This window comes from Bidens hawaiensis, unplaced genomic scaffold (assembly GCF_021521415.1).
Source record: "Bidens hawaiensis isolate Kalapana, Puna unplaced genomic scaffold, B.hawaiensis_p1.1 tig00059090_1, whole genome shotgun sequence".
Lineage (NCBI taxonomy): Eukaryota > Viridiplantae > Streptophyta > Magnoliopsida > Asterales > Asteraceae > Bidens > Bidens hawaiensis.
Genome location: NW_027500655.1, coordinates 10,317 through 27,093, shown reverse-complemented (window position 1 = coordinate 27,093; position 16,777 = coordinate 10,317). Strand labels below are relative to the sequence as shown.

General features: G+C 35.6%; 1 protein-coding gene across 1 annotated transcript; it reads left to right on the top strand.

Annotated features, from left to right (window-relative positions):
* The first annotated feature begins 12,785 nt into the window (after positions 1-12,785).
* LOC143602535 (uncharacterized protein At5g01610-like) lies at positions 12,786-15,612 on the top strand. The gene is made up of 3 exons (XM_077079603.1): positions 12,786-12,883; positions 13,648-13,702; positions 15,099-15,612. Exons 1-3 carry the CDS (start codon positions 12,797-12,799, stop codon positions 15,467-15,469), a joined length of 513 nt encoding a protein of 170 aa, XP_076935718.1. The 5' UTR covers positions 12,786-12,796; the 3' UTR covers positions 15,470-15,612.
* The last annotated feature ends 1,165 nt before the right edge of the window (positions 15,613-16,777 follow it).

Genomic DNA, 16,777 nt, shown 5'->3' with positions numbered 1-16,777 from the left:
TACTTTATAAAATACAAATTATTATATAATATAATTACAAACTTTGGTGCCGCTAAGTGCCGGTAGCGCCACTTGGCGACACCGTATTAGTAGTTGAATTTTGTTTTTTGTTTTTCGTTTTTTTTCTTATTTTAGTTCTGGTATTGTTACAAATATAATAGAAACCGAACAAATTCGCGTAGACTCGATGCATTTTGTGCTAATTTCGGTATCGTAACCAATGTGATCGAAATCGGCCGAATCTGCGTAGACTCACCGCCTCAACTTCCGGAACCGGCAATACTCGGATCATCCCAGCACCCGAGTCTTTCCAGCTGACACCACTCAATTGATCCACCTCAAATTTTATATGTTTTTATTTTATCTTTGGTTTTAAGTTCCAGTATCATAACGCATCTAACAGAAACCGACTGAATTCGCGTCGACTTACTGGCTCAACAGTCGGGACCGACAAAGTTTGGGTATATCATTGCCTGGGTTTTACTCCACCGGGTATAACAACTAGTATTTGTACCGTGCTTTGCAGCGGAAGCACGGACATAGGTTGTAAGATACTTCTTGTTTTGTGAATTAGTGTTCAAGCATACATGGCATTACATGATCCTGCTAGTTTAGTTACAAAAAATAATGATCCTTGTTTGGTTACAAAAGATACACATATAGTGCTGCCGATTGATCTAAACCTAGTGTCATGATGGGCTGCTATTTTAGTTGATATTCCTTCCATATCATAAAGTATACGAAGTACAACAAAAAAAAATGAGAAATGTGAGAAGGAATCTAATCCATTAATTTTATATTTGAATGGTGAAAATTAATATAAGAAAATAAATTGATGAGAATGGAATAAAGGTAATAACCTGCTTTTGTTGACTTTCTATTTCCATATGCAAGGCACGTGTCAATTTTCCCATCATTTTAAAAAGTCCATAAATTTTTCATGAAACATTATTTTTTTTTAAATTCACCATAATAACAAGCGTTTTTTTTATCTCTAATATGAGTATCATATTGTTATATAAAAACAAAAAAAATTAGTGGGTTTTTTATATTGTGTTATTGGTTGTTCAATATGATTTTTAATTGGGTTTTTCTATGCATTGTGTTATAGATTTTGGTCATTGTGTTATCAATTGATACTCATATTAAAGATAACAATTAAAACAAAGATTACGTCATTGCGTCTTTTTATTTGTCATTGTGTCTTTGTGCTCATCATTTGTCTTTCTACTTATCATTGTGTTTTAGTCATTGTGTATTACGTTCATGTCATTGTGTAATATGTAGTTTCCATTGTGTTTTACGTTTCAGGTCAATGTGTTATATGTATTCACCATTGTGTTTTACGTTTCAGATCATTGTGTTATATGTATTCATCATTGTGTATTACGTTTCATGTAAGTGTGTAATATGTATTCATCATTGTGTTTTATGTATTAGATAATTTGTTGTTATTTTATCATTATATTTACGTATTATTATTACACAACCGTATTATTAGCATTTAAAAAACACACAACGATGATTTGAAAGACAAAATGACGAAAAAAATACAATAACAAACAGAAAGACACAGTGAAGAAAAGACACAATGACAAACACAAAGACAGAATGACGTAATTTTTTTAAATTTTTATATAATAAAGTCATACTCATATTAAATATAAAAAAACGCTTGTTATTATGATGATTTTTGTTTTAAAAACTAACTAGTATTTCGACCCCCCGCAACGCGGGGGGGGGGGGGGGGGGTTGTGAAACCATAGCTGAATACAAAAACGATGATATTTCATTGAACACATGGTGTACATCAAGAAAAAGATATCTAAAACTTTTATTCCAAGACCATATAAAGATGAGGTGTTACAAATTTGATGTATACTCGAGCTCCGATCACCAAAAATTCAAATTTCAATCTATAAATAGATGCACAAAAATTTCCTAACTGCCCCTGGTCAAACAACCAATGACATGCAGTGTTAAAACAACTTACGCGATTGATTAAAGAGAATACTATATTTATTAATTGACCTTCAAAATGAACGAAATGCCCGTGACCAATTTACAGAACCTACAGTTTTGATGGGTTAAAGCATAGTCAAAAAGAAAATAAATATATATAACCCATTTGGTATTTAATCTTATCTACATCCTTTTAATTATTATCCATTGAGTATCAAGTTTGAATAAAATTTTTTGTTCATTTAGTTAAATGAACAAACATAAACGCTGTGTTTAGTTTGTTCATTTACGTTTATGAAAGTTTGTTTATGTTTGTTCATTTGTGTTCGTTTATTTATGTTCATTTAACCCATTTACCCATGCAAATTTTTAAAACAAATAAATATGTTAAGTAAGAACCCATCATGTTAATCATGTACTTAATGTTTTATATTTTTTCATTTGTGTTCGTTTACATCACCGTTTGTTTAGATTTTTCACAAACCGTAAACGAACACGAAGATGTTCACTTTTTAAACAAACACACGTGAATGCAAATGCTTGTTTAATTAATTGTTCATTTTCTTACAAATCTTGAGCATCTTTTCCCCAAATTAAAATCTTAAATCAACTTTTGAGGTTTCAATCCTGTTAAATTGGACGACTGAAAAGCAATTAAGAAAAACTAAAAGCTCTAGATTACCTCAAGGTCGATCATCAGCTGTGAAAGCTATATCAGCAAACAAAGTTTGTAATTGTTGGGAAAAACGACCACCTAGCCACGAACGGTAAACAAAAAAGTTGCGGAATTAATCTTCGTCTGGCTAAACCTTTTTCCCGACCCGAATGAACCAATGAGGACGCAAACAAATAGGGTAATTAAAACTAACAAGGACACAAAAATTTTAGCGTGGAAAACCTCTCAAGGCGAGAGTAAAAACCACAGGAATACTAGAGCCGCTTCAAATCCACTATCACCAATAATAGCAATACAAAGTCTTATCTAGGTAAAACTAGAGGCATACACAAATCATCATATACTTGGTACAAACCAACTTCAAGTATATGGAACCAAATACAAAAGAGTAAACGAGTAAGAGGTATCACCAACGAGAGAATAAATCGATCTCTGGAACGTCTCTTGTCTTCACCAAAACGCCAAAAGGAAAGAAAAAAAGAACACCAAACTTCTTTGTCTTCTTCCTCTGTTGTTAGAGAAAGGAATACCCCAATAGATTCTCTATTATTTCTTTCTTTCTTGTGTTTTGACAGAACTAATGGAACAATAGTTTGTTCTTCATATATATATCTTTTCTTTGTGATGTCGGTTCCCAATTAAAACCTTAACAAAGAAGAAGTCTTGAGCCCAAAGAAAAATCAGAATCTTAGAGCCCATGATAAATCACCACCATTGACCCAAACCACAAAACCAATTTTTGGTCTTGTTTATATGCCGTGAGATAATAGTAAACAAAAAATACATATTTCTTTTTTTTTTCTTTTTTATTATTAAATAATAATAATAACAATAACAATAATAATAATAATATAACCCATGTAGGATAATATTTGTTGGGCTTTCTCATGGGCAAAAAAATACCCCAACAAACCCCCCTCCCCACTTTTTGTCTATGAGAAAGAACTTACCACCCCGGCGAGCGAGCAAAATATCTTCGGTTTCTCCCTTGCCACAGCTTTGGTCAACATATCGGAACAATTATCATCGGTGTGAACTTTATCAAGTTCAAACAACTTGTCTTCAATACCATCTCTAATCCAATGATACCTCACCTCAATATGTTTTGTTCTTCTATGATACATAGAATTCTTAGCAAGGTGAATAAACACTTTGATTATCACAAAGGACCACGTATCGCTGTTGCATAAAGCCAAGCTCTTGCATAAATCTTTTCAACCACAATAATTCTTTGCATGCTTCTATTGCTGCCATATACTCTGCCTCAGTAGTAGACAAAGCAACACACTTTTGCAGTCTTGACTGCCATGACATGGCTCCCCCTGTAAATAACATCAAATATCCAGACGTGGATTTCATGTTGTCCTTATTTCCTGCCATATCAGAATTCGTGTAGTCAACAAGCATCGGCTCCCCATTTCCAAATGTTATACCCAATTTGGAAGTACCACGTAGATATCTAAGGATCCACTTAACTGCTTCCCAATGCTTCTTACCCAGATTTAACAAGAACCGACTAACAACACCTACTGCATGGGCAATATCAGGCCGTGTACATACCATTGCATACATCAAGCTTCCAACCGCTGATGCATATGGAACACCATCCATATCTTCAATCTCTTTTTCAGAAGTAGGGCAATCTTTTTCAGTTAATTTAAAATTGGGAGTAAGAGGTGTACTAACCACATTAACTTTAGACATCTTGAATCTTCTAAGAACCTTTTCAATGTATTGCTCTTGTGACATGTGCAACTTCTTTGAAACTCTATCTCTAGTAATCCGAATGCCAAGAATATTCTTAGCTGACCCCAAGTCTTTCATAGAAAACGGCTTGCTTAACTCTTTCATCAACTGAACAATTCTTTCTACATTCTTGCCAACAATCAACATATCATCAACATAAAGCAATAATATAATGAAATCATCATCACCAAACCTCTTAAAGAAAACACAGTGATCAGACGCAGTCTTTCGGTAGCTTTGCTTCCCCATAACTGACTCAAATTTCTTGTACCATTGTCGCGGTGCTTACTTCAACCCATAAAAGACTTTTCTGAAGTTTACAAACATAATCTTCTTTACCCTTAACCTGTAAACCTTCAGGTTGCTCCATATAGATTTCTTTATCCAGATCACCATGAAGGAATGCTGTCTTGACATCCATTTGCTCAATCTCAAGATCAAGACTAGCAGCTAAACCAAGAATCACCCTAATGGAACTCATCTTCACAACTGGAGAAAAAATCTCATCCAAATCAATACCTTTTCTTTGACTAAACCCTTTGACCACCAATCTTTCCTTGTACCTAGGCCGTGAGGTATGTTCTTCGGTCTTCAATTTGTAGACCCATTTGTTCTTCAAAGCTCTTTTGCCTTTAGGCAACTTCACCAACTCAAAGGTATTGTTCTCATACAAGGAATCCATCTCATCTTGCATGGCTTCAAACCACTATCTTTTATGCTTATCTTCCATGGCCTCTTTATAATACCCGGGCTCTCCCCCGTCAGTGAGTAAGACGTACTCACCGGTAAAATAGTGAGTAGAAGGTTGACGGTCTCTCGAAGACCGCCAGAGTGGGACAAATGCAGGCATATCTACTGGTAACTCGGGATGAATATCCTCATCCAACTCTGCCTGCTCTTGATTATCAACATTATCGGTACCATCTTGTTCGTCATTCTGAATATCATCTTCGTGATGTGACTCAGTATGCTGAGTAGGAACAGGATCCAAATCAATAAGATCATCAGTGTACTGAGGAACTTTTCTCAATATCTTTCAAACTCTGATCTTCCACAAACACAACATCACAACTCCTTACAAGCTTCTTTGAAACCGGATCATATAGCCTGTATCCAAACTCATCTTGCCCATAACCAAGGAATATGCATTGTCTGGACTTCACATCAAACTTTGATCATTCATCTTTGGGAATATGCATAAATGCTTTACATCCAAAGACCCGCAAATGACGATATGAAACATCTTTGTCACTCCAAACCCTGTCTGGAACAAAGGAATACAAGGAGTAAGATTAATAACATGTACTGCAATATTTAAAGCTTCAAAACAAAACGAATTTGGCAACCCTGCATGTGAGAGCAAACACTTAAACCTTTCAACCAACGTTCTGTTCATCCGTTCTGCTAAACCATTCTACTGTGGTGTCTTTGGAGGTGGTCTTTGGTGTCGAATACCTTTCTCTCTACAATAAGCATTAAAAAGACCATTATATTCACCTCCATTGTCTGTTCGAATACACTTGAGCTTCTTCCCAGTTTGTCTTTCAACTAAGGCATGAAACTGCTTAAACACATCAAATACCTGATCTTTAGACTTTAAAGTATAAACCCATACCTTCCTCGAATGATCATCAATAAATGTGACAAAATATATGCAGCCCCCAAGTGTTCTAGTCTTCATAGGACCACATACATCTGAATGCACCAAGTCGAGTATACTTTCTTTTCTGTGAGGTGGATGACTATGAAAAGAAACTCTCTTTTGCTTACCATTCATACAATGAGAACACTTCTTTAAATGAACATCTTTCATACCGGACAAGGCATCTTTCTTCAATAAAATAGACATCCTTTTTTCACTCATATGAGCAAGTCTCTTATGCCACATATCGGTTACATCAGAACTCGTTAACGAATGAACTGAGTTCCTGGAAATCTTTGGATGTGCCATGTATAACTTTGAAGTTCTTTCACCTCTTGCCACAATCAACGAACCACGAGTGAGTTTCCAAATTCCACCACCAAAGGTACTGTGGAAACCATCATCTAATGTGCCCGCGGAGATCAAATTAAGGCTAATATCCGGAACATGTTTTACATTGTGTAAAACCAACTCCATCCCAGTATCAAACTTGAAGCAAACATCCCCAACACCAAGGATCTTTGATAGCCCATTATTACCCATATTGATATTCCTAAAATCACCAGGAGTATAAGACGAATAAAAATCCCTTTGTGATGTCACATGACAAGTAGCACCACTGTCAACAACCCAACTCGAATCATCACGTGTAATGTTCACCCTATCATAATCACAACAAATATGAAACTCTTCGGTAGCAGTGTTAGTTTCAGAAGTACCTTCACACCGTCGTCTTTCTTGTGGTTATTCTTTTTATTGTTGTAATTAGCCTTTGTGTTCTCCTTTTTCAATTGTCTGCAATATTTTATCGTGTGCCCTTTTCTACCACAATGATAGCACTCAAATTCTTCAAACTTTCCTTTGGACTTACTGCGGTGCTTTGCTCTATTACTTGGAGCTCTACTATGGCTTCTCCCCCTACTCTCGGTAACTAAGGCATCTGAATGTGAAGAGGAACCTTGTGACTTTCTTCTCATCTCTTCATTTATAATACTACCTTTAGCCAATTCCATAGTAATAATACCGTTTGCTGCGGAGTTGGACAACGATGTCCTAAAAGTCTCCCAAGAATCCGGTAACGTACCAAGAAGCCATAAACCTTGTATCTCGTCTTCAAACTTAATACCCATACCTGCAAGCTGATTAATAACACCTTGAAAAGCATTCAAATGACCAGTAACAGGCGTACCATCACGGTACTTCAAGTTTATCAACGGTTTTATCAAGAACAACTTATTATTCCCGGTCTTCCAAGCATACAACTCTTCAAGCTTGATCCATAAAGTACGAGCATGAATCTCCCCACTAATATGGTTCAAAACATTATTATCAACCCACTGTCGAATATACCCACAAACCTTTCTATGCAAAATATTCCCGAATATACCCACAAACCTTTCTATGCAAAATATTCCACTCTTCAACAGTTTTATCTTCAGGTTTATCGGTAGTGAACACAGGCAAATAATAATCCTTCACATAAAGAAGGTCTTCCATATTGCCTTTCCAAACATGATAATTAGAACCATTCAAATTCACCATCCTACTTGTATTAGCTTCCATCGTTCAAACAAGTCTTAACCCAAGAACAAGAGCCGAAGCTCTGATACCACTCTGTTGGGAAAAACGACCACCTAGCCACGAACGGTAAACAAAAAAAGTTGCGGAATTAATCTTCGTTTGGCTAAACATTTTTCCCGACCCGAATGAACCAATGAGGACGCAAACAAATAGGGTAACTAAAACTAACAAGGACACAAAAATTTTAGCGTGGAAAACCTCTCAAGGCGAGAGTAAAAACCACGGGACTACTAGAGCCGCTTCAAATCCACTATCACCAATAATAGCAATACAAAGTCTTATCTAGGTAAAACTAGAGGCATACACAAATCATCATATACTTGGTACAAACCAACTTCAAGTATATGGAACCAAATACAAAAGAGTAAACGAGTAAGAGGTATCACCAACGAGAGAATAAATCGATCTCTGGAACGTCTCTTGTCTTCACCAAAACGCCAAAAGGAAAGAAAAAAAGAACACCAAACTTCTTTGTCTTCTTCCTCTGTTGTCAGAGAAAGGAATACCCCAACAGATTCTCTATTATTTCTTTCTTTCTTGTGTTTTGACAGAACTAATGGAACAATAGTTTGTTCTTCATATATGTCTTTTCTTTTTGATGTCGGTTCCCAATTAAAACCTTAACGAAGAAGAAGTCTTGAGCCCAAAGAAAAATCAGAATCTTGGAGCCCTGATAAATCACCATCATTGGCCCAAACCACAAGACAAATTTTTGATCTTGTTTATATGCCGTGAGATAATAGTAAACGAAAAATACATATTTCTTTTTTTTATTATTATTAAATAATAATAATAATATAACCTTCATCATCTTCACATGAGTACACCTTCACCTCACCCCATAGAAGCACTTAGAAGCCAAATTATCAAGACCTCTTGTGCCTCGAACCATATCGAGTTTCTGACCAAACACATCTCACCTTTATGGCTTAATCCTTCATTTTGGGTGTCCTTACCATTCAAGCAGAATGAAGACATCAACCCACCAAAGGCAAGCCATCCGGGTATGAACCTAGACCATTACAAACCTGCAACAGAAGAATGCTCAGAATTGGCCAAACAAGGTTTAATCAAAACTACAAAATCCCAGTGGGCTTGTGAAGCATTCTATGTTAACAAACGAAGTGAACAAGTTCGTGGAAAACTAAGGCTAGTTACCAATTACCAGCCTTTAAATCATTTCTTAGCAGATGATAAGTTTCCACTTCCTCATAAAAAAATCCATGTTCCAGTCATTGATATACGCAAAAGTATTGTCAAAATTTGATCTCAATGCTAGTTTCTGGCAGCTGGGAATCAAACCAGATGATAGGCCGAAGATAGCATTTTGCATTCCAAATTATCACTACCAGTGGGATGTGATGCCTTTCGGGTTGAAGATTGCACCGTCCACCTTTCAGAAAGCAATGGTGAAAATATTTGAGCCTAACTTAACCAATGCGCTAGTATACATTGATGATATATTATTGTTCTCCAAAGATGAAGAGTCCCATATAGAATTACTCAAAAAATTCCACTCAATTGTCCAACAATATGGGATAATGCTGTCTGAAAAGAAAATGGAAATTGGTGTCAAGGAAATCGATTTCCTTGGAATGAAAATTGCCGACGGGAAGTTCAAACACCAGCCACACATAGCCCAAGAACTTAGACGTTTTCCTGACAAAATGACGTCACAAAAAGAAATCCAACAGTTTCTTGGTCTAGTCAATTACATGGCAGAATCTTTACCAAAGATGTTAAGTCAAACAGTTCACCTGTTCCCCATTTTAAAAAAGAATCCCCCACTATGGACTGAAAAGCAAACTCAGTCTGTCAAAGAGATAAAAAAGCTGGCAGATGTGATGCCACCTTTAAAGATTCCCACGCCAACTGACAAAAGGGTCCTTCAGACATACGCTAGTGATGAATACTAGGCAGCAGTCCTAATGGCAAAAGACGACAAAAGGTGTCAGGTCGATATCTGGATACAAAAGCGGCACGTTTAATGTGTCAGAAAAGCACTATCACTCCACTTACAAAGAAATATTGGCGGTCAAAAGAGGAATCGAAAAATTCCAGTTCCATCTTATCAGTCACAGCTTTTTCATTGAAATGTACATGTCATCATTTCCCAAAATGCTATAGTTTAAGAAAAAAGCTCTCCCAAAGGCACAGTTGCTGAAATGGGCGAATTGGTTCTCACAATATTCTTTCACTGTTAAGCACATTAAAAGGAAGAATAATATCCTTGCGGATTTTCTGTCAACACCAAAGGCCAATAAATACCAAGAGTCCAACATGGTTAGGCATCACCAAGTCTTACACACAATTTTCACAATGGCTCATCTAAAAACTCCCAAATCCCTCGGCCAACCCTCAAATCCAAATCCAACACCCCTTCCAAATGAAGTTATTGAGGTTGCTAATACCCACAACCTGGTTGAAACATCCAGCCTCAACTACAAAAATTTAATGTCAATCATTCTGGAAAAGGAGAGAAAGTTCTCAAAAGGGGGCAGGTTTCACCCAGATTTCCCTTTTCTTCATGTCTTCCATATAAGCAATCCATCTACCTTGACGAAAGAAATGTTGTGTTTTTTCTAGTGCTTGTTCGAAGCATTCACTATAGCTGTCTCTTTCAATACCGCGAAGCTAGCCACGTACTTCCTTGAATTAGGTGAGTTACCTGAAGAACAAAGTATACTCAAAAAATGTTAGAAAGGTTCCTCCTTACTGAAAAATGGATACAAATTATTGGTTCCTCACCAAAAAAATATCTAATCGCCCGCTTCAAAAAACCTAATCCACATACAAGTCAAGAAAGAGCCTACAGAGTCCCAACCACATTCATCCACTCTTGGTCAAACTTGAATCCAACAAGTTGGTTCTTCAAAGCAAATTTTTACGAGTCTTGGTTGCAAATTCGAAAAGAAATGGCCTTAGCAAACAATGTTGATCCCAACAAGCTACATGCTTCTGTCCTGAAAGGAAAAGTTTTATGCAGAAAATCATCCGTGGGTACGAGACTGGGAAAAGGCAATCAATTACCATTTTGAAGCACAAGTTTTTAAAGGAATTTCAAATAAAAGATATGGAGATTGTTGGATGATAGACTTAAATGAAATCCCAAAAAATTCAAGTGAGAAAGAACTACAAGAAATAGATACCGAAGCAGATACCCCTCAAGTTTCAGTGAGCTTCTGGACCCCTCCCAAGAGTATTTATAGAAACACTCCTGGCACAAAACCTCTTGCCAGGGCCTCAAAATAACAGCACAAAAGATCCAACTGGAAATTAATGATCAAAGTAGTTTTAATCCATGGAAGAAGTCAATAATAATCGTGTGTCTTGAATAATATTTTCTTAATTATGTATTATGTGTGAGTTTTAAGCCTAATCACTCCTAAAGTGGTTAGTTAGGATTAGTTCATGTATAAAGAAAATGATGTCAGGCTTATGTCATAAAGTATGGCCCTTAATCAATAGGTATGGACCTTGTGTCTTTTTATGAGGTTAGGTAGCATTTCCTTGCCTATAAAAGGAAGGTTTCCCCTCACTTGTAAACCATCCCTTGAAAGAAATAAAAACATCTTTCTTATATCTTCTCTAGTTCTCTCTTGAGTTCTTGAGTGTTCTTGAGTTCTCTAGCTTGAGTTCCTAAGTTCTTCCTTAAGTTCTTGGTATCACCCCTACCTCCCCTGCCTCTCTGAACAATGAGATCTTTGCAAGAATGAAGGATTCCAAATCGTCAACCATAGTTAAAGAGGAAGAACATGCCCAAACTGCTAATGCTTCGGTAGCAACAGCTACAGATTCAGAGCCCACTGCTCATGATGATCAAAGTACTCAACCTAGCACATTGAAACGCGCATCTACCACAACAAACAAACAATTAAAGAAAACTTCAAAGCCAAACCCAGAAAGATACCCAAAAAGGTAGTTCAGGAAGATGAGGTGCCTAAATCACCTATGGAAACACCAAGGCCACAAAGAAAACGCGTCTACAGACACTCTAATTATAGAAAACGATTAACAGTTGAAAGTTAATTTACCAAAATTTGAACCGCGGCCTAATCTTTGATATTCGTCAATTTTTATTGGTATTTGGATTTAAATTTCTATTCATTAACCCGTGATGTATTTTATTTATTATTTATCATTAATAAAATAATCCCGACGATTGAAGTTCATCGTTCGTTCGTCTTCTATTATTTCGATCAATTAACAAAACTCCAGGTTTTAATGTTTAAACAATTAGCAAACAATTATGGTACAATTTGAAAAGTTTTCAAGTACATTAATTTTATTTCATTTACAAAACATTTCAAAATTCAAGGTTTATTACGTAAATATACTTTAAAATCTGATTTAAAACAAATAGAAACATGAGGGGTGTAAAGTGTAACATATTCAAAATATTATATTAAAATATATAAAATAACTTTACCCAGCACGTAACCCACCCCCAATCCCCGTTTTCCGGCAAGTCAGCCGCCGACGATGGCTGTGAGTATTCCGGTGACCTTAGTTCAAGCCGCAAATCTCAGTTTTTAACAAATTTGTTCTTATAACGGCTTTAGACTTCCACATAATGCATAAATCATTAATCATATAACATTATAACAACCTTAAATTAGCAAATTAATCCCGTGAACATCGCTAAATGGCTGGAGTGTAATCAAAACACAATTAGTTTGTATCGCCGCTTAATTGATGCAAGTGTGCTAGTAAGAAGTAAAGCCGTTTAATGGGCTGGATTTAGTTTGTTTCGCTTAGTTGTAAACAAAGTTAGATCAATGTAAAATATTGTAAATTAGTTTGTATTGTTCTTTATAAGCAATGTGGTTAATATCAAAGATGTCTTTTACATTCCGTTTTACACTTCCACGATTTGTTAAATGAGATTTGTTAAATGGGATGTGACAATTAAAGCCTTGATTGCAATGGAACCCGCGTTTCCAATGGAAAATGCTGAGATTCAGCATTGTAAGAGGAAAAGGTATATGCATATGTATAAATATAAAATGTAAGGGTGCAAAATGTAAGAAAGAAAAGAAAGCACCGAAAAGAAAACCCAACCGATTCAATTCAACCCTTGTCTCTCTCTCTAGAAACTAGGGAAATTAGGGATATTGAGAGAGAAGACAACTTCAATCTTCAGAATTCTAACAATTGATATTGATCTTGTTGAGAAGCAAAGTATAAGTATGGATCAGCTTATGGGTAAGTTGGGAAGTTACTGGCTCGGTAACAAAGCCAACAAAGAACTTAACTCCGTCGGCGATGATATCAACGTAACCATCTCTCTTTTCATTCTTTCAAATCTTAAATTGTGCCTCTATGCTTTGACTTTATATTCTAGTTATAGTTACATCTTTCTTTGATCAATCGGGTAACAACAGCCTTTTATGAAATCAATTCAATTTTGGGGGTTTTTTTCCTATGCAATCGTACCAACTATTATGTGTGTCTTGCTGTGTTGTTCTTTGGATTGTGTACCAGAATCAACTTATATTGAGACGGAAACATAAGTTTTCAACAGCGGTTTCCTATGCCCCCACCGATATCAAGTCTAATTTCTCATTTTTTAGTTTTTTAAGTCTTAATTACTTCCTACTTGCCACAATTGTTAGTGTTTTTGCAAGTTTAAGTTGTTAATGGTAGTAGGAGAGTATACTCAATTGCTGGTCTTAGATTGCTATATATATAAATTCTGCGTAATGAACCATATCCCACCGAGATGACTGATATCTCAAATAGCCATCGTTGACCGATATCCTTTCCACATTTAACTGCATAGATCTTTATAGACGGAAACAAAGATTTACATAACACTTGCTTGATTTATATATATGTTGCAAAGCATGAGGATTAAGATCATGTTTCTTTTGATTGTCTGATGTTTGTCATTTTGGTTTGTAAATAAAGCAGATTTGGTTGTTAACTTCATGGATAACAGAAAACTGGATGAATAATAATAATAATAATAGTAATAATAATAATAATACTTATTATAATTAGTTGGTTATTGATTCTGGTTTGTGTTTCTGTTTTTTAGAGTTTGCAAAGTAGTATATCGGGTGGAGCAACATGGTTCGTCAACAAAATGAAAGGTTCGCTTTTCTATGTTTATTCTTTTTATAGTAACTCATTTCAAGTTGAATGCACAATTTGCTTTGGGAAATATATAATTTTGCATGGTAACTATCTGTGTTTTATTATATACATTAGTTCTTGAAGCTTGTTTCATAATGTGATTTCATTAAGATGTTTTGTTAAGTTAGGGCTATAAATGATAGGAACGTAAAAATTTTGTAAGCAGTGACTAATCGTTCGTCAAAATTATAATGCTCCCCTCGTCCCAAAATGAGTGCTGGCTTTACTATTTTAATAATATAATATTGAATTGATTTAATATAATAGAGAATCTTATATATAGGAAAAAAAATCAGAAACTCTAAAACTTAACTTGCTCTGTGGGCTTAACATAAGTAAACCCTTCTAAAAAGCTACTATAAAAAACATAGAAAGCGTTTAATAAGGGTAAAATTTTCAGTCTGCTTAAAGTGTCTTTTTCTTTACTGGCAATTATTTTGGGCCGGAGGGTATGAATTGCCATTGTTTAACCCGTTTGATTAAATGTTTTGACTCGGGTACTAAATGCTTTTTATGTTTTTCTATAGCATTAAATAATCGGTCAAACCGGTAAAATGCTACATATCAAACCCATATGGTTAAACGGGGCATCTTTTGGTTGACTTGTTTAACCCATTTAATAAAACATGCTGACTCGTCAACCCGTTTACGGTCCTTTTAATTATGTAGGCTGTTCTGTCAACCTGATTACAGCCGTTAAATTTATTTTTTACGACCCTTTAACCAGTTTAGCATATTTACAACTTGATTACAACCCGCTAACACATCAGCCCGTTTAACTCGTTTATATAAATGGCTAAGCAGTTAATGTGGAAAAATATGGGATGTCTGTCAAGGACTGATATCTGAGATATCGGTTATCGCAGTGAGATATCGTTGGGATATCGGTAATTTTAATATCATGTAAAATTAATATATATAGCAATTTAACACTAATAATTCAGTATAGTCTTCTACCATTAACAAATTAACCTTTTGCAACTTGCAACGCACTAACAATTGTAGCAAGTAAGAATTGATTAAGACTTAAAACACTAACATTGAACACTAAAAGTTGATAACCAAGACTTTACTCTGATATCGAGAATATCGGTGATATATCGCTCAAATATTAGTTCAAAATCGGTCAATATCGCTGATATTATTGGTACCGATATTTTGACTGATATTTCACCAAGGGACCGATAAGCGATATATCAATGATATATCGGTGATATCGACTGCATAGATGAATGGTTCAACGGATCATGTTCAGCTTGCATGCTTTTAAGTATACGGGTCGTGTTTGAGTTCAACGGTTCAACCCAAATTAGTTCTATGAACAACGCTATTTTTGTAATTTTACATTTACAGGAAAAATGCAAAAACCACTGAGCGAACTCCTCAAGGAACACGACTTGCCGGTGGGTATATTCCCTCGCGATGCCACAAACTACGAGTTTGATGAACAAACCAAAAAGTTAACCGTCTTCATACCCACAATCTGTGAAGTCGGTTACAGAGACTCATCAGTTTTAAGGTTCGCAACCAGTGTAACCGGTTACCTTGAAAAAGGAAAGCTAACCGATATTGAAGGACTAAAAACAAAAGTCATGATTTGGGTTAAAGTAACTTGCATCACTTCTGAAGGGTCCAAGTTGCATTTCACTGCTGGTTTGAAGAAGTCGAGGAGTAGACAGGCGTATGACGTTTGCAGGGATGGTATTACGGTGGATAAGTTCTGAGTCGGGTTTGGTTATGGTATGTTTCTGAGACTTGTTTATGTTACTTTTGTTATGTTGAAACTATGAACTCTAATGGAAGTGTTATATGTTTGGTAATGTATGTTGTTCGTGGATGAAATAATGAAAGTTGTATAGGTTTTGGAATGTCTAGATGATTTTATGTTATTTTGATTGTTGGCTTTTTGATTATTTATTATTTTTTTATTCCCTTGTTTTTAGCCTGCAATTTCAGAAATTTTCAATACAGTTAATATTGCTAATTTCACCTATACAGTTTTCTTACGTTAGTCTTTCCAAATTGATTTGTCTTACCCTTCTGGCCTTCTTTAAACATCATCATTGTCGTCGTACTCAGTATATCCCACCAATAGCAAAGCTATAGTAGGGTCTGAAGAGGGTAAGATGTAGACAATCTTACCTTTACCCCGTAGGAATGGAGAGGCTGCTTCCTGTGAGACCCCTAGCTCAATAGTAGTTTTGCATCTAGTCTTCGGCATAATGCACATAACACTCAATTATCGGGACACCGACCGATTGGTTCATGCACCCTTATCTTTCGGCTATCAACGCCATCACATGATGCCTGATTAACATTTCGTCACTTTTAACGTTAGTTTCACGAGATTCGTAAAATAATGTCAAAATTATTGAATTTCACTTTTGCCTACCCGAGGGTTCACATATATATACATTATATGCGTGCACCGCAAGCAGGGTGCTTTCTTTAAATAACAACGAAATTATCAAACACTCTTAAGTGAAGGGCTTTTCTGGGTATTAAAAAGCGAGAGGCAAAAGGCAAACTTTTCATACTTGGGGCGCAATGTTCTTAGATAACTATTAGGATTTACCATAATTTTGCTATAAATAAGTGCTACTTATATGATTTAGTATATAAATAATTACATAAATATAAAACGCTTCTTGTAAAAATCCAAATGCATAAAAACTCCCGGTGTACAAGAGGTGCACGTCTTATAGTAAAATTTATATAGTAAAAAGTGAAGATTGGTCTTAAATTGCGCCTTGTGTCAAGGCGCGGTTTTTAAAATCAAGGAGGCATTCGTATCTTTGTGTTCACATCATCACCAACTACTGGCTATTACCGGCAAAGAAATGAGCTGTTCATGTATAATGAAAATGAAGGTAGTAAACATATAAACACGCGAAGAGGTGATAGTCAATTACATAATTTCAAACAAAGCTCCACTCTAGGTTAAAATCCATTGATAACTCGTATAACCAAGAAACTAGTTAAGCCACATGGTCCAAATCAATATTTGTTAATAAGGCATAGTAGCTATTAGG